Source organism: Caretta caretta, chromosome 24 (genome assembly GCF_965140235.1).
Source record: "Caretta caretta isolate rCarCar2 chromosome 24, rCarCar1.hap1, whole genome shotgun sequence".
NCBI lineage: Eukaryota > Metazoa > Chordata > Testudines > Cheloniidae > Caretta > Caretta caretta.
The window spans coordinates 15,302,043-15,319,826 of record NC_134229.1 but is presented as its reverse complement, the minus strand read 5'-3'; the positions used below and the strand labels follow the sequence as shown (position 1 = coordinate 15,319,826).

General features: G+C 56.9%; 2 protein-coding genes across 2 annotated transcripts; one reads left to right on the top strand and one right to left on the bottom strand.

Annotated features, from left to right (window-relative positions):
• Positions 1 to 176: 176 nt before the first annotated feature.
• Positions 177 to 5,654, bottom strand: LOC125626152 (CD276 antigen homolog). Its single transcript, XM_048828845.2, has 4 exons — positions 4,413 to 5,654; positions 2,788 to 3,139; positions 1,982 to 2,275; positions 177 to 1,720 (listed from the first exon to the last, which is right to left on the bottom strand). The coding sequence occupies exons 2-4, from the start codon at positions 2,867 to 2,869 to the stop codon at positions 1,587 to 1,589; spliced, it is 510 nt and encodes a 169-aa protein (XP_048684802.1). The 5' UTR covers positions 2,870 to 3,139; positions 4,413 to 5,654; the 3' UTR covers positions 177 to 1,586.
• Positions 5,655 to 6,001: 347 nt separating this feature from the next.
• Positions 6,002 to 16,019, top strand: RBM42 (RNA binding motif protein 42). The gene is made up of 11 exons (XM_048828847.2): positions 6,002 to 6,178; positions 6,983 to 7,136; positions 9,481 to 9,568; positions 9,657 to 9,731; positions 11,495 to 11,560; positions 12,075 to 12,238; positions 12,838 to 12,981; positions 13,803 to 14,009; positions 14,531 to 14,651; positions 14,997 to 15,191; positions 15,608 to 16,019. Exons 1-11 carry the CDS (start codon positions 6,042 to 6,044, stop codon positions 15,718 to 15,720), a joined length of 1,464 nt encoding a protein of 487 aa, XP_048684804.2. The 5' UTR covers positions 6,002 to 6,041; the 3' UTR covers positions 15,721 to 16,019.
• The last annotated feature ends 1,765 nt before the right edge of the window (positions 16,020 to 17,784 follow it).

The following is a 17,784-nucleotide window of genomic DNA, read 5'->3' as shown; positions in this document are numbered from 1 at the left end:
GTGTGAGTAGTTGTTGTTACAAAGAATTGCTTTGAGAACAGACTCTGTCTTAGAATGTACTAACACAATTAGCAGCTTGCAAGTTTCACACATAGAGGGAGAGAAACAGTACCAAAAACCAAGAGACCTCTTAGTTAGTAATACCCTAGAATTTAAACTATGAGGAATCAAACTCATTTGTGATTTTAATACAGAACTTCTTTAATATGATCCAACAATATCACAGCCAGGACACAAGGAAAGCATGACGGTGATTTGACTATGTTACCCACTGACAGTGTGGAAACTTGTAACAAGGAAGAGAATGCTTCTAATCTTTTGACTATGAAGTCTAGCAGTTTACCTTGTGTAAAAATCCTGATTAGCCAGAGGTGATTCTGGATGTATGTGAAACTCAGAAGGAGTTTGGTGATTTGTCTGTTGTGCCAGAGTCAGGTCTGGACATGAATAAAGCTCAGAAAGAATCAGCTGAGTGCCTGGGCTGGAGGGGGTTTGAGTTCAGTGTGGAGGGCCAAGGCCAGGAGCAGCCATCCGTACCAGCGTCACGCCATAGGGTCAGCACAGAGCTGACGCTGATGGGCCGGGTCAGAGCCAGGTGAGTCAGCCAAAGGGGACCAGTGGAGCAGAGGCAGGGTGAGCCCTCAGGAAAGGCGCAGGGGACCAGGAGGAACCTGGAGCAAGGCTGGGTCTCAGGATAGGGCAGCAGGGTCTGTTTGCAGCAGCAAGCCAGCTGATCCCCTAGGCCCTAGGGGCACAGCCAGCCTCCAACTTGGCCCAGGCACCCTATTTAAGGCCCATCAGGGACAGCAGTAGGCTCCACCAACCAGGACATCTGTGGGCAGGACATGCAGTGGTGCTTGAAGAGACAGGGCTCCCAGGCTGCTGTTCCCTTCTTCACCAGAGGTAGGAGTGTGGATACAGTTGCAGCCCAGGAGCCAACAGGCCTGGTTCCAGGTCCCGGGTGGCACAGGCACATGGGGAGGGGGGCAAATGCAGTCAGGGAAGGGGGGGTTTCCGGTCCTGCTGGACTCCGTTTGAGTCAGCTTAAAGCAAGGTGGGGGAGTTGTACCTCACTCCCTTGGGAGCAGCCTGCTTTGTCTCTCGCTGGGCTGGGTTTTTGTGTGTTGGGTCCTGGAGTGTAAGCAATAAAGTCATGGGGCGTGGCAGCCTCCCAGCAGGAGGATTTCCTGTTTTGATCTAACATCTCTGTGTGCACTTGCTGGGAACGTAACAGGCCACGGAAGGAGCCAGATTCTCATGATGGAGGTGGGGGGAAGGTCGGAGACCCCTTGGTGATGCTGCTAGAGGATGAGGTGAGTCTCCCCAGCTCTTGGTCAAGGTCAAGGGCACCAGTGATAGGGGCATGGCTGGTTGGTAGATCCGGGGCAGCGGGGTTGTCCTAGGTCCACCAGGGGCTCAGTCGCCAGGAGGTGGTACTAGATCTTGCTCATGGTGGCTCCAGCTCTGCCCCAGCTGATCCCCTAGGACTTAGTCCCTGCCGGCTGCTTGTGGCCAGCTTGTTCTGAGCTGGGGCCAGCTGGGACCGGTCAAGAGACCTCATTCTCACCCTCCTCCTCAGCGTTCTTTCAGGAGCAGGAACTGGCCGGGCCCCGGCTGGGATGGCAGAGAAACATGACGGCCAGCAGGATGAAACAGAGACAGGCGGTGAAGACGACAGCCAAGCGGCCCTCAAGACAGGAGACCGGCGGACCCAGGAGTCCTGCAACAGAGAGAGGGAATGGGGCAGCAGGGGTCCTGCGCTGACGACGGCTGGGGCGAATGCTCAGAGAAAGGGGCGGATGCCCAATCGCATTGGCAGGGCAGATTTAAGAGCTGCGGGGAATAGACTGCAGAGGGCCATCCTGGGTGGGGGGAATAAATGGGGTCCCCTATACCCAGGAGCTTCCTCCCCCACTCTGTGTTCCCAGGCCTGAGCTCCCTCCGAGAGCTGAGATCCAGATCCTCCCACCCTCTGACTCACCTGGGCTCAGCTCCAGGCTCAGGGGCCGGGTGATCGGCTCCCCCAGAACTCGGGGGGTTAACACGAAGGTCAGCCTGGTGCGGTGCATCACAGACGGCACCCTGACCCAGCTGGTGACGTGGCAGAGCCCCTGTTCATCCACCTGCTGCTCCGTGGCGCCCTCTGTCATGATGTCCCTGCCCGCCTCGTCCAGCCACTGCACTGTGGCCGCGGGGTACCCGCCCCATGTGCGGACAGTCAGTGTGACCCCAGCGCTGGAGAGGCTGAAGGTCAGCTGGGGCTCGCTGAACAGGGCTGAGGGAAAAGAACCATGGGGATGGATTTAGGGAAGGGACTCAGAATTGGGCCCCAAAGGCTGGATCCTGCCCTGGGTTGTGAATCCGGATTGAGTCTGCTCTGGCCCAGGACTCACTGAAAGCACCTGGAATTAGCAGCTGGGACATGCAAGGCAGCTTCAGCGCAGAGAGATTCCAGGCGGACTCTGAGGGCCCCAGCTCCAGGATTCACCCTCCCAGCACATGCAGTAAACACAGTCCCAGCTGCAGGAGATAACAGGTTTGGGATGAGCCCTCCCTCGCCAGTGGGGAAAATATTTTGACGACAATCACATCAGGTTATCTCTGGGGCTTGAACCCATGGCCTGTAGGTTTCTCCTCCTGAGCTGCAGCTGCCTGAGCTAAAGAAGGAGTCACAGTAACAGAACGTTGCTGGTCGGTTCAAAGTGCCACTCATGCTACAGCCACGAGAGGGGGACACAGAGCCACACTGCCAGGCCCATCCCAAGATGCAGCATCCCCGGCACTCACCTCCCACTCTCAGCTCCCAGTGTTCAGACGTCGTGCCCAGCTCCGTGGTGACGTGGCAGCGATAGACGCCCTCATCCTGCATGCGGACGCCCCTCAGCGTCAGGACACGTTCCCCCGGGCCAGCCCCTCCGGATCCAGGCGGGTCCGGTTCCTATAAGCCTCGTCCTGTCTCGCCAGCTGCTCCCTCCCGTAATAGTGACTATGAACCATCAGGACCCCTGCCACCGCCCCCTCCTTCTGCCAGGTGAGGGTCAGACGCTGAGGTTCAGCCCGGGCTGGGATGGGAAGAGGCAGCTCAGAGTGACGTCCCCCCCAAACAGAGCAGTGACGGGCAATGCTGCTCTGATGGGCCCTGAAAGGGAAACAGGGTTGGGGCAGAGACCCCAGCTCCAGCTCCCTCCCACACACTACTCAGTGACCCCAGCAATCCCAGCTGAAGCCCCACTCCCACTCCCCCGGTGCCCAGAAACTCCAGAGATCCTGGGCACAGCCATGCCCCCCACTCCCTGCTGCCCTGTGACCCCAGAGATCTCAGCTGCAGCCCCAGCCCCAGCCCCCTCCCCCACCTAGAGATCCAGGCCACAGAAGATCCACACACACACTTTAACCAGCAACCAGATCCCAGCCTCAGCTATAAACAAGCATCACAATTTATTTTACAGATGGAAAAATGGAGGCACAAAGGCAGTGAACTGACGGACTCAAAGTCACCCCAACAGTCAGTGGCAAAGGCAGGAAGAGAACCCAGGAGTCCTGGCTTTCAGCTACCCATCTCTAACCACTAGAGCCCACTCCCCTCCCAGAGCCAGGGACAGAACCCAGGTGTCCTGACCTCATAAGAATGGCCATACTGAGTCAGACCAAAGGTCCATCTATCCCAGTATCCTGTCTTCTGACAGTGGCCAATGCCAGCCATCTTCCCCAGCCCCATAGGCACCTGTTGGCCTCTCCAAAGAATGTGTCAGTCCTATGGTTGGGAATGTGAATCTGTCGTGTAAGATCTTATTGGACAATCTACACCCAGCAGCCCCGCACCCTGCCTTCCCTCCCCCCCTTAACTGCAAGACCATATTATGCAAAACCATATTAAAAACCTTACTAAAGTCAATATATACCACAGTATATGCCCCTATCCACAAGGCTTGTTATCCTGTCAAAGATAGCTATTAGGTTGGTTTGACACTGCATTTCTACTGCATTAATAGCCCAAGGTCATTTAAAAATGGCCCCAAATTAGCCCAATCTATTTACTGAAACAAAGTTTTCTTATTAACACATTGGTCTGTACATCAAATAACAAATGAAAGATTCCCTTAGACACCTAGTACAGATTTGATTTAAAAAAAAAAAAAAAAAGCTACGAGCCACAGCAGGAGTTCATCCACATTAGCAACAAAGATATGAGATGACAATCAAATCCAAAATCAGGACCTCAATACTGGTACCTGTAACCCAGTCGAGCGGTGGCAGATGTTTCAAACAAAAAATAGCAAATGACAATGTTAAAAACAGTTCCAATGTAGTTTTAAGAAATGTAAGCAAATGTGATTCATTCATATCCATCCAGCAAAGCAATCATGTCACCAAATATTGATAAAATTCACTTCTGTGTCATACTATAGTACCTCAGAACCACACACAATTGTTTGTTGGTTGTTATATCGGCACTTTCATCAGCCCCTCTTTCGTTTTCATCAGCCCCTCTGTCCTTCAAGTGGGAGGGCCAGTGTTTCCCAGCAACAAAAACAGAGTAATTTCAGATTTTCAAAACTGTATATTTTGGAAATTTTGGATCTGCGTTATATTTGGGGCCCTACCAAATTCACATCCATGAAAAATGCGTCACGGACGTGAAATCTGGTCTCCTCCCGTGAAATCTCATCTTTTGTGTGCTTTACCCTATACTATACAGATTTCAGGGAGGAGACCGGCGTTTCTCAAATTGGGAATCCTGACCCAAAAGGGAGTTGTTGGGGGATTGCGGTATCATCATCCTTACTTCTATGCTGCCTTCAGAGCTGGGTGGCTGGAGAGCAGCAGCTGTTGGCCAGGCGCCCAGCTCTGAAGGCAGCGCCCCGCCAGCAGCAGGGCAGAAGTACCACAGCCCCCCTCTACAATAACCTTGTGACCCTGCCACAGCTCCTTTTTGGGTCAGGACCCCCTACAATTACAGCACTGTGAAATTTCAGATTTAAATTGCAGAAATCATGAAACTGACTATTTTTAAAATCCTATGACCGTGAAATTGACCCAAATGGGCCCTGAATTTGGTAGGGCCCTAATTCTATTCAGACCAAGAAAGAAAAGCTGGAGCCAGCTGTGCAGGGCCAGGGGGACACATGCTGGGCACTGAGGGCCAACGGCAGGAGCCCCCTGGGAGCGGGTCATAGGCGCGATCCCAGCCGCTCTGCAGCGCCGGGAGGGAGCTCAGCACCCCACTGCCACGCGCCCGCCCTGGGGAGTCACCCAGCCCCGGGCACTGGGACCAGAGCAGTCCAGCCCCCAGAGCCGCCAGCCCCCAGGCTCCGCCCTGCACCCCGCCCCACCGGGGAGGAGTCAGGGTGAGCCCCACCCACCCGCTGGAGGAGACGCGGCTTCGCTCTGGTCTACGCTCGGAGCTGAGGTCGAATTTAGCCGCGTTAAATCGATTTAACCCCGCACCCGTCCACACGACGAAGCCCTTTTTTTCCACGGAAAGGGCTCTTAAAACCGATTTCTTTCCGCCGCCCCGGCAGGGGATTGGCGCTGAAGTCGGCCTCGCCGGGTCGAATTTGGGGTACTGTGGACGAACCAGCCGAGGGGCGGAGCCAGTGGGGCAGGGAGGGGCGGGGCCCGCTGCGGGGGCGGGGCCAGGAAGGGGCGGGGCAGCAGCGTGGAAGGGGCGGGGCTAGGCCCTGCTTGGGCTCTGACATAGGGGGTGAAGTCCCCGGCCGCCGCCCCTGGGTAGGAGACAGGGAAATGAACAAGAATCACGTGCTCCCCGCAAAGGCCAATGGGAACCCCGTCCTCCTGGCCCCGCCCCATGGGGGCCCTCCAAGCCACGCCCCCTTCCTGCCTCGGAAAGCTCCGGCCGCCCCACCCTTCCCGCGCGCCCCCGTGAGACGTCACAAACGCGCGCCGGAAGTGGCGTGCGGCTAATCAGTGGCGCCTTCACCGGCCAGCGCCGGAAGGTGCTCTACGTCATTGGCGTCCCGCCGGAAGCGGGTGTGTCGGGCCGCAGCGCGGTGCGGCGGAGGCTGAGCCCGGACCCCGCCATGGCGGCTCCGCCCGCCCCGCCCCCCGCTGGGGGGGCCCCAGCCCCGGGACCCGGCCCCGCGGGGGGCGCCGCGGCTGCGGGGGGGCCCAAGAGTGGGGAGGAGCGACTGAAAGAGATGGAGGCGGAGATGGCGCTGTGAGCGCGAGGGCAGTGGCTGGGGGGGCCCGGAGCGGGGGGGGAGCGGGTCTGTGGGGGAGATCGGGGCCCGGGGGTGGGCGGGAGAAGAGGGGGTGACCGTGGGGAGGGGCGGGAGGACGTTTGGGGGGGTGAGCTGGAGTGGGCAGCGGAGGATTTGCGGGGAGACCAGGGTAAAAGGGGGCGAGGCCTGTGGGTGGGGAGACTTGAGGGATGGGTTGTGGGGAGCTGGGCTGGGACAAAAGGCTGGGAGACTCCGGGAGGGGGTGGGATGAGGATACAGGGGTTGAAAGGAAGCTGGGGGGGTGTCTGGAGAGGATGGTGGAGGGGGGGAGCAGGAGGGTTCGGCTGAAGAATTAGGGCTCGCGGTGGTGGGCGTGTGATGAGCAGAGCCCAGGACAGAGGAGTGGGAGAGCTGGAGTAGAAAGGGGCTGGAGATCAGTAGACACTTGTGGGGGGGGGAAGGGGGTGAGTCCTGCAGGGAGATTGAAGGACAAAGGGATGGGAACCCCTGAGAGGGCACAGGGAGGCGGGAGCACCTGGAATCCTTGAGGTGTCCAGTGAGGGTAACGGAGAGCTCTTGGCGGGAGGGAATGGGGAGCTGCGAGGAGGAGGGCTGGGGATGGGCAGATATCAGGGCAAAGCGGTGAAAGACCCTGCATTGAAGAAGGGGTGGGCCTTGTGGCAGAAGGGGGACCTGAGCAACTGGGACCTGGAGGGGCTCAGGGCAAGGGCATGGAAAACTCTGGATGGTAGCAGGGAGGCCTCAATGTGCTTCCATTTGTCATCCCTCGCCCCGTACAGGTTTGAGCAGGAGGTGCTGGGGGCCCCTGTCTCCCTGCCCTCCGGGGCCCCGGTGGTGGAGGCCGTCCCAGTAGCTCTGACAGTGCCAGCTGTGCCCACGGTGCCCCCAGTCCCAGTGATCCGGCCCATCATCGCCACCAACACCTACCAGCAGGTGAGGTACTGGCTTATCCCTCACCATGGGGATGAGCAGCGTGGGAGCGATGCTGGGTACCGCTGCAGTTCATTAGCCCAGAAATGCGGTGAGGGAATGTAGTTTGGTGGCAGCTGAGTGATTAAAAACAGATTTCAGAGTAGCAGCCGTGTTAGTCTGTATCCGCAAAAAGAAAAGGAGTACTTGTGGCACCTTAGAGACTAACCAATTTATTTGAGCATAAGCTTTCGTGAGCTACAGCTCACTTCATCGGATGCATCCGATGAAGTGAGCTGTAGCTCACAAAAGCTTATGCTCAAATAAATTGGTTAGTCTCTAAGGTGCCACAAGTACTCCTTTTCTTTTTGTTAAAAACAGAGATGCTCTGGGCACGTGCTGGCCACAGCCCTGACTTGGGCTCTCTGTGACTGCACTCCCCTCCCCCCCGCCACCCCTTCTCCATCAACTCTCTGCTGTGTGTCCATCTGTCTGTCTGATTAGGGGACAGTGTTGGCACCCATCACTAGGGAGTGAGTCGTCCATCGCCCTTGGTTACTAGATGAAATATTCACAACCAAGGTACCTTTGCCCCCAGGTTAATAGATCAACATAGTGAGGTCCCTAATAGTCCTCAGGGGTCTCCGGCTGCTCTCCCTCATTGGCTTTTAGGGAGCTGCACGTCGGTAGGATGCTTTTTGAGTGGTGGAGTAGATTGTGTGGAAGTATCATTAAATGCAAAACACCTCTCTCCACTGTCTCAGTCCCTTATTTGTGTTGGGTAGCTCCTGGGGCCCTAGTCATCTTAGGCTGGGAAGGATTTGATTTTTGTTGTTAAACATTGATTTCACTGTGCACTTGCAAATGCTGTAAAAATATTTCCATCCGTGATAATCAAAATTTACATGCAAAGTAAGCAATATGCTGCTTGAAAACTCACGAGTTTGATTTAAGGATATTTACTTTGTATATGACGTGTGATGTTGACAATTTGTTTAACAGTTACAAACTGTTAGAACCTCAACATCTGCTGTCATTAAATTATTGTCTGACTTCCCCCAATAACTTCCCGCAACTGTGAACATTTAAATGGATAGAAATTGGTGAAAAAAATGCTTAAAAACACCAATATTAGGCTTTGAAATTATTTAAAAAAATTCTGCCAAGTGTCCTCATAGACCAGGGCTCCCCGCTTGGTGCTGTACGAACACACAAAGAAAAAGACATTCCTTCCCCTGGAGATTTTACAATTATGTCTTGTTTATTCCTGGAACTGTTTAGGAATAGTTGATCCTAACTATCTTCATGTGGGAACACTCATATCAGAATAAGGTTATCCACATTAGAGAGTTAATCAGGAATAGCTATTGCACTTTAAATTCACACCCTACCTCAGTGGTTTTCAACCTGTGGTCTGTAGACCCCTGGGGGTCTACAGACTGTCTAAAATTTCCAAAGGAGTCTGTGCCGCCAACATTTTTAGGGGGTCACAAGTGAAAAAAGGTTGAAAACCACTGCCCTACCTTATTCTAGGCTTGTCTAAAATGAGAAGTTAATTCAGATTAAGGGTGTCTTGTTCCTGTTTAGCTTAATCCAAACAAACCATTGGAACAAACTCACCAGGGCAGTGGCGGATTGTACGTCTCTTGATGTCTCCAAATCCAGACCAGATGCCTTACTGGAGGAAGCTTTAGTCAAACACAAGTGACTGGACTCAGTACAGTGGGAGCTGGCTGAAATTTTCTGGCCTGTGTTATACAGGAGGTCAGACTTGACGATCTGATGCTCCCTTCTGGCCTTGGAATCTGTGAAAACTGCTCTGCATGAAAAGCAGTAGCCAGTTACCATGTCCATCTCCTGACTGTCTTGGGTCTAAGTTCCAGGTTGGCACACAGACGGAATGTAGCTGGGACCCAGTCCCCTAATGGGCTGTTCCCGGAGTGGGTCTCTGGCTCTCTGTTTGCTCTCATTTCTGTGCAGTGTCGTCCACCTCCCCTTGCCTCTCTGTGCTGATGGTCTGGTGTTGTTGGAGGCCAGTGGTGTGGCGAGCTAAAGCTAAATTAGCCCTCCACTCCTATGCCAGGCTTGCGGGTCTCACTCCCTCAGCTGCCCTGTCAAATCCCACTGCTCAGCCTCTTTCCTGGTCCTGCTGTGCCCTTTAACTAGCTGGTCCTTTCTGCAGCTGCACAGATGTTTCCTGGGGTGGTGGGGGCTGTGTTACCTGCCTCTGGACAGATGTTTCAGGGCAGGGGGCATGAGGAGGGGTGGTATTCCTTCTGCACTAGCCCATGTGCCTCTCCCCCAGGGGTATTATAGAGGTCTGCATTAACAGCCGCCGCTCTTGATTCCTGTTTCTGTTCTGCTCCAGGTCCAGCAGAGCTTAGAAGCCCGAGCGGCTGCCGCAGCCACCGTCGTAGCCCCCATCGTGGCCCCCCCGGTACCGTTCGTGGGACCAGGTACGTAGCGTGTCTCGGTGGCCTAGTGTCTGACTGCACATGGCACGTTTGAGATTCCAAAGCAATGTGTCCTTTCTTTCTCTTTGAGTGAACTTCAGCGCTGGCGAGAGGTGCCGGATCGACAGCCCCGAGAACCGAAGCCCCCTCTTCATCCGCAGGGCAGGTACAGCGACAGGACAGGAGTCCCTCCACATACCTCACCTCCTGGAGTGGGGGCTCGGCCAGCCCATGGCTCCTCTTCCACAGCTGCCGATGAGCTATTTGTCCCAGCTGGATGCTGGGTTTGTTTGCAGGCATCGATATAGCTAGGAAGTGACAGGAGACCCAGTAACTTCATTTCATACATGGGGCTACTGAACGGTCGTCTTCTGGGGAGCAGCTTTATCATATCATATATATAGCAATAGGCCCATCTAACCCGGTATCCTGCTACTCTGGATCAGAACCGTGGCCTCGTCTAACGTGGCCTCCTCCCTGCTGTCTGGATCAAACCAGCAGGTCCTTCTAGTGAGGTATCCCGTCTGCCTGGTCTCTTGACAGGTGCCTACACCAGTTGCTTCAGAGGATGGTGTAAGGTGCACCCCCTAGTGGACAGTTAAGGAATAATCTCTCAGGCAAAGTTTGTTCCTAACCCTAAAGAAGCCTAACATGCTTTATAAATGCTGTATGCCATCCCAGAGGCAGCTGCATCTTAGCCCTGCACTATGTAGGATCCCAAAGCCCTCTAGAGGCTGCATATACAGTAATCATTCGCTCTGTGGTGAGATGCAGCTGCCTGTATACAGCTGCTGTGCCCCACCCTAGAGGCAGCTGCATTTCATCACTGAGTGAATGATTACTGTATATCTGTGGCTCAGACGTTTTTTACTGATGACCCCTTTCACTTAGCAAGTCTCTGAGTGCAACCTGCCCCCCCCCCTTACAAATTAGAAAACTTTTTAATATACTTAACACCATTATAAATGCTGGAAGCAAAGCGGGGTTTGGGATGGAGGTTGACAGCTCATAACCCCCCATTTAATAACCTCGTGACCCCATGAGGGGTCCTGACCCCCAGTTTGAGAACCCCTGCTGTGTATGCAGCCTCTAAAGGACTTTGGGATCCTTTAGCTGCAAAGGTGTAGAAAAGATGTCGTATTTGTTCTGTTGCCCGTGCTGACATCACAAGACGGGGTGGGAATGAATCCAGCTGAGCCAGCAGTTGGCTGTGACTCAGTTTGCCTCATGTTGTTGAAATGTGTGTGGACACCTGCACTCCAATCGTGGTTTGGGGGAGGGGACTCCAGCTCCCATCTTCCTTCACCCTAGATGCCTGACGTAACTCATGTGATCACTGTACAGAATTGGGATGGGTGTGGATGGATATTAACAAGGCTCCTTCTCCAAAGGCAGCTGTCTAATCAACCAGGATGCAATTTCCTCAGGGTAACATGATTCCTGTACATTGCTGCCTTACAGCTTGGAGTCTAGAAGGGATTTTCCCCTAATGATCAATCCCAGAGCTAGTACGCTTGGTCTGTTTGTAGTACAGTAGCACCCCCAGCTGAGTTGTGCCAGGCACTGCCCAGACACACAGCAAGAGACAGTCCCTGCCCCACCTGAGATCAGGACCCAGTTGTGCCAGGTGCTGCCCAGACACATAGCGAGAGACAGTCCCTGCCCCAGCTGAGATTAGGGCCCTATCGTGCCAGGCACTGCCCTGACACAATGAGAGACCGTCCTGCCCCAAAAAGCTTTCAATATAACTAGACGAGGCAAAGGAAGGACCATTCTAGTTTTTCAGGTGAGGAAAGTGAGACATGGAGAGTCAAAGTAATTTGTCCGCAGTCACGCAGGGAGCGTGCAGCAGTGCTGGGAATTGAACTCGGCACTTGCAAGACCCGGCCTGGCGCCTTAACGTAAAATTGTCCGTCTCACCCTCTGCAGTTGTTCCTCCACAGAGGCCTCCAATCCTTCGACCAGCCTTTGTGCCTCACGTCCTGCAGAGATCTGGTAAGCTTCCCCCAGCCAGCCCCATCTTTACCCTAGTCTGACGTGCCTGGATCCTACCGGTGCTCTCCCTTTCAATCAGGAGACACTGTTGAGTCTGAAATCGTATTTCAATAAAAATTCCCTCCCAAGTTTTCCTGTTAAGTGAGATTCTTGCAGAAATAAATCAGGCCTTTCTATAAATCCTGAGGTTAGCAGTTTGTTTGCTCTATTCTTTGCCAAGGGACGGGGAGACCAGTTTCACTTCCTGGATTCTCCCCCACTCAGGGGAAATGCTAAAACCCAAGCAGAAGGGGGAAGCCTGTTTTCCTGGTGACTTTTGCAGTTTGCTTGCTCCTTTCTTTGCACTTCCTAAAGCCCGGGGGTGGGATGGTTGGTTTCACTTCCTGTTGGGTAAGTTTCGCTTCCTGGATTTCCCTCCGTCCTTGAATCAGGGGCTAGTCCCAGAATCGAAGCCATGGGGGAAATCCTGTTGTCATCGAAATGGAAAACCCGTTTCTGTCTGTCTGTCTCTTAGCCGGTGCTCCCAGGCCCCTGGCGATGCGTCCGCCTCACCACCCAGCCATGGTGGGGCCCCCCATGCCCGGTCCCCAGGGCCCACAGATGATGATGGGACCCCCCATGCAGAGGCCCCCTGGCCCGCTCATGGGGCCCATAGGGCCGATGAGAACTGGCCCACCGGTGAGTGTGTTTCCTTCAGCGATGGGGCGTGAGGGAGGGACAGGAGCCAAGGGGGAGTGGCGGTTGGCTCTCACCGGCCAGGGTGGAAGGCGTCTGTGGCTGTATCGTGGGATCAGATCTGGAGCGAAGCAGGGTTGGGGCTGGTCAGCAGTTGGAGGAGAGGCAAATGGAATGATAGGTGCTGCAGGAAGCTGTGGGGGAGTGCTTTCCTTTTGCAGTCAGGGCTGGCCCCAATGCAGCGCTAGGGGGCGCTGTGCTGCAGGGAGCGGGGTTGGGGGCGCTCTCCCCTGGCAGTCAGGGCTGGTCCCAATGCCTTAGCATGGCACTAGGGGGCGTTGTGCTGCAGGGAGCGTGGCAGAGGGCTCAATAGAGGGGGCACTGTCCTCTCACGGTCAGTGCTGGCTGACCCTGATGTGTGTGGCTGCTCACTAACTGCTATGTCCCACCCCAGAGGCAGCTGCATTTCAGCACTGGGGGTATCGCCAGCTGTGGGGGTGGGGCTGTATTCTAAGCTCTGTCCAGCAGCTGGACAGAGGCACAGGCCGGGAGCCATTGTCTGCATAAGCCCCTTTAATGGCCCTGCTGTTGCTGCTGTTTAGGTGGGACCCGGGGTCCCCATCGGCCCGATCACTCCTCTGATGTCGGTTCCCCGCCCCCCCGTCGTGGCAGCTCCGAAGATAAACCCCATGGTGATCCAGGCAGCTCCCACAGTGTACTCCGCACCGCCAGTGAAAAAGCAGGAGGTATGGGGGGGCAGGGGGGCAGAGGCAGAGCCTTCTGCCACTCAAACTCCATTGGTGCTTGAGAGGAAGGCATTAAACACACCCACCCACCCCTGCCCAAAACACATCTCGCTGGGCGATCCCACCCCATGGGGGAGCTTCCTTCCTTCCCCCAGTCTGTGGCTTTACTCCTGCTCTGAAGTACGAGGGTCAAGAGCTCTGATCCTTGCCAGTCTTGTATGGGGTTATTAAATGTCTAATGCCCCTTTAAAACATACCAAGCTGCTTGCCGCCATGTCCCTGTGGCTGGGAGGTGTCCTGGAAGGGCTCTGGTGCTGGCCAGGTTGGGGGGAATGCGGGGAGATTGGTGGGGCAGGTGCCAGCCACACCCCTGCAGCAGGGGTGGAGGGGTCCTGTGGGACGGACTTTAATGTCCCCCAGGATTCCATCCTTATAGTACCTCGGATTTCGCCCACTGCATCGATGTTTGGAGGATTAGTGTGTGGAACATGGAGAACTCCCAGTACATGTCCCAGTGGCAGGGAGTTCCGCAGGTTTGACCCAGTGATTTTGTGTTAACCCCATTAACTGCCCCAGTGGCAGGAAGTCCCATGGGCTAGCTCGGGTGTCCTATTGGTTAATTCCTTTATAATAACCTGTCCTGGCTGGATAGTCAGTTAACTCAGGGCTTCAGGCTGACCTTCCATGGGATTCATGGGGCAGGGAGTCCCATGGGCGAACACACCTCCCCCCCTTGGGCTGGATTAATGAGGTGGGGAGTTCCCCAGGACAGTCCCTCTGCAGTCGCATGGCCCTTAGTGTCAGTCTCCCTGTTGCTGCAGGAGGAGCTGCGGGAGCAGCCCCCGCCAGTTGTGGTGGAAGAGAAGGAGCCGGGGGGGCTGGAGGAGGCTGTGATTGGCCCCAGCATGCCTGAGGTGGAGCCTGTGATGCCAGAGGCCAGGGCGCTGCCTGCACTGCGTGGGCCTGAACTGGGGCCCATACGGGGGCGGCGGCCCCGGGGCCCTGAACCTGGATTTGCACCAATGGAGGTAAGGGGACATCTTTCTCTGGTGGAGGGGATCGGGGGAGGGGTATGTGCAGGAGTGGGGGGAGAACAGGAGGGCTGGGGTGGGGAATGTCGTGGGATGGTTGTGGGGGGACACCAAGTGGGAGGGAGTCTGGGCTGGAGTGGGGGGAACCACGGGAGGGGTGGGGATGGGGTCTCTCCAGAGACACCAGGGGTACCAATAGGGAAGGAAGGTCCTGTGCCAAGGCAGGGGGCTGCTCCTACAGGGGGTGGGGGTCTGTACCGTGGGAGTGCTGCATGCGGGGGTGGGGCTTGGTCTGCACTGTGTGACGGTCCCTCCTCTGCCAATGGGCTGCAGGCTGGGGAAATCCCAAGGGGAATGGGGGGGTTCCCCATGGCTCAGTCAGGATCTCACCAGGGCAGGGGGTGGTCTGGAGCCAGCCCTGGGCCAGAGGGCTGTGAACTCTCTGGAAGGAGTGGAGAGCGCGGGGATGGCTGCTCTGGGGTCTGCCCTGGGATGTGGCTGACCTGTGGCCTCCCCAGCCCGTGGTGGAACCCGTGGTCGAGGACAAGAAGAAAAGCAGGCAGGAAAAGCTGAAGCGCTGCATCCGCACGGCCGCCGGGAGCTGCTGGGAGGACTCCAGCCTGCTGGAGTGGGACTCAGGTGAGTGGGGGGCAGGGTCGTGATCAGCTGGAGTGGGGGGGGGGGGAATCCCAGGTGGCTGGGGTGGGGTGGGGTGGGGAGGGGAGAGATTGCCAACTGGAGCGGGGTGCAAGCGAACCCCAGGATATTATTGCAGTTGTTTTGTGGGACTCCCTGCTGCAGGGGGATGATGATGAGGGTTGACCTCTGGGACTCCCTGCCACTGGATATTGCTGGGGGTTGACCTGGCAGGCTCATTCCATGCAGCAGATGCTGAGCTCTGTGGCAGAGGATTGCCATGATCACAGGCAGGGGTCCTATGGCCCTGCCCCACTCTCAACCTCCCTCCCCCACCCCATATCCCAGATGACTTCCGGATCTTCTGCGGGGACCTGGGCAATGAGGTGAACGACGACATCCTGGCCCGGGCCTTCAGCCGCTACCCATCCTTCCTCAAGGCCAAGGTGATCCGGGACAAGCGCACCGGCAAGACCAAGGGCTACGGGTTTGTCAGCTTCAAGGACCCCAACGACTACGTCCGCGCCATGCGCGAGATGAACGGTGAGGGGAGGTGGGACAGGTGCTGGGGTGGGGGGAGGGGGAATTAGGCTGTCGCACCACGAATGCGTGGGGCAGGTTACCCTGTCTTGCTCCAATTGGCTTGGCTGCCCTTTGACTCTGCTGCCACCCCCAGCGTGTATCTTGGGCGGGGGGGCTGAGGTTGCCCAAAGGTGACTTACGGGGGGAGGGCCTGGCGGGCAATGCAAGCTATGGGGCAGCTCAGCCCCACATAGAGCCCTGGCGATTGGCCTGAGAGAAGCACCCAGCCTGACGAAGGGAACGACCTGAGGGTGTTTGAAGAGCACCTCTGCGGAGGAAGGTGCAGCCAGATCTGTGTGGTGTCTCCTCCCGTTCCCCCCCCCCCCCATTCTGGGAGCGTCTACTGACCCCCTGCTCCCATCTGTGTCCCCCGACAGGTAAATACGTGGGCAGCCGCCCCATCAAGCTGCGCAAGAGCATGTGGAAGGATCGCAACATCGATGTGGTGCGCAAGAAGCAGAAAGAGAAGAAGAAACTTGGACTGAGATAGCCGGGGGGGAGGATCCTGCCAGCCCGGGCCCCCGCCCTGGGGCCCCCAGCAGACGCCAGGCAGACTTGGCCCCCGCCTGCCCTGGGGGCTTTGGTGCTGGGTGGCCAGCTTCCTTGCCCCGTTCCATCTGTCTTGTATGACAGCTCCTGGCCCAGGGCAGATTCCTCCATGGACTCTCCAGTGCCCCCTTGGGTGCTGCCCGGGGGTACCGGTGCCCATGGGGGTTGGGCGTGTGTGTAATGCTCCCCCCAGGCCAGGGACTCCACTCTAATAAATGTTCTTTTTTTTTTTCTTTTGTACTTACAAGCCCAATGGCTGGAGTTTCCCTTGCTGTTTCTCCCTAGGGCGTGGTATGGGGGGTGCTCCCCAGGTCCATACCGCCTCCTGCTGGAGGGTCGGAGCTCAGGGATGGGGATGGGTCTAAAGCCTCATTCGCTTCCCTCCAACCCAGGGTAGGGGGGCAGAGGGAGAGGTGATTACTGCGAGCACCAAGCTGTTCCCCCACAGAGCTGAAGAATTCGGGTCAGTGCCCATCAATCCCACCCTGCAGCCCAGCTCTGGGCTCCCCCGCTTCCCCCCAGCTCTGCCAGTGTCCCTCAATCCTGGCTCAATAGCCCCCTGCTGGGCCTGACCTGGGCTCCCCCCCTGCAAGCTCTGCCAGTGCCCCTCTATCCTGACCTGCAGCCCCTGCTGTGGGGGGCTGGCTGTGTGCTGGATCTCAAGCTCTGACCTGGTAAGGCAGCCCAGGTATGTGTAACCCAGGGGTGGGCAAACTACAGGCTGTGTCCAGCCTGTCAGACCTTTTAATCCGGCTCTTGAGCTCCCGCTGGGGACCAGGGTCAGGGACTTGTCCCACTCCACAGGGCTCCCGGGAGCCAGTGGCATGTCCCTGCTCCGGCTCCTACGCGTAGGGGCAGCCAGGGGATTCTGCATGCTGCTGCCCCTGCCCCAAGCACTGGTTCTGCAGCTCCCATTGGCTGGGAACCAATGGGAGCTGTAGGGGTGGTGCCTGTGGATAGGGCAGTGCACAAAGCCCCCTTGCTGGTGCCCCCTCCCATACTCCTAACCCCTCTGCTCCAACCCCAGCCCCTACCCGCGCCCACCCCACAATCTCCTGCCTCAGCCCGGAGCCCCCTCCCATATGACAAACCCCTCATTTCTGGTCCCACCTTGGAAGCCGCACCCCCCCAGCCCGGAGCCCTCACACTCCCCATCCTGCATCTCAACCCATAGCCCCTTCCTGCACCCTGAACTCTTTTCTGGCCCCACCCAGGAGCCCACACTCCCTCTGCACCCCAATTTCATGAGCATTCATGGCCTGCCATACAATTTCCATATGCAGATGTGGCCCTCAGGCTAAAAAGTTTGCCCACCCCGGCTGTAACCCCTAGGGGAGGGAGCCCTGCAGTGTCTCCACCAGCGGGCAGTAGCACTGTGCAGCTGGAAGGTAGGTGCAGATGGCAGTAGGTGTGGCAGGCTGTAGGGCCACCTGCTGGTGAATGGTGGGAACTTGTCTGCAGTCTTCCCTGGAGCCAATCTCAGCCCCCCCTCCCTTGCTCTAACAATTGGACCCCACTCCCCTCCCAGGGCTGGAGATAGAACCCAGGTGTCCTGGCTCCCTGGCCTGACCTCAGCCCCCATTCAGCCAGACACCCCTGCCTGTAGATGATCCCTGCCCAGCCCCAGCTGGTCTGGAGGACTGGGGGCAGGAAGCTGTGAGCACTGATACCCCCCATGCATGGGGGGACAGGATTGCTCCGACAGCGCAGGGGCAGCTGTATCCTTTGGGGGAAGGAGTAGGGGGAGTGGAGGTCTGCCCCCACTTAGCTCCTCCCCCCGTTTTCCCAGTTGGAACCCCTTCCCATGGGAGCAGCCGGCACCCCCTGCTGGAGAGAGCCAGCCCGGAGCGGCCCCAAGCCTTGAGGCTGTGTCCGCTAAGGGAGATTCTCCTGGAGCTTTGGGTGTGAAGTAGAGCGAGCCCCCCCTCTTCTGCCCCCCTCCACTGCCGCCCCCCCTTCCCACCGGTTGCTAGGCCTCCCCACAGCTAGTCCCTTTCCCTACCCC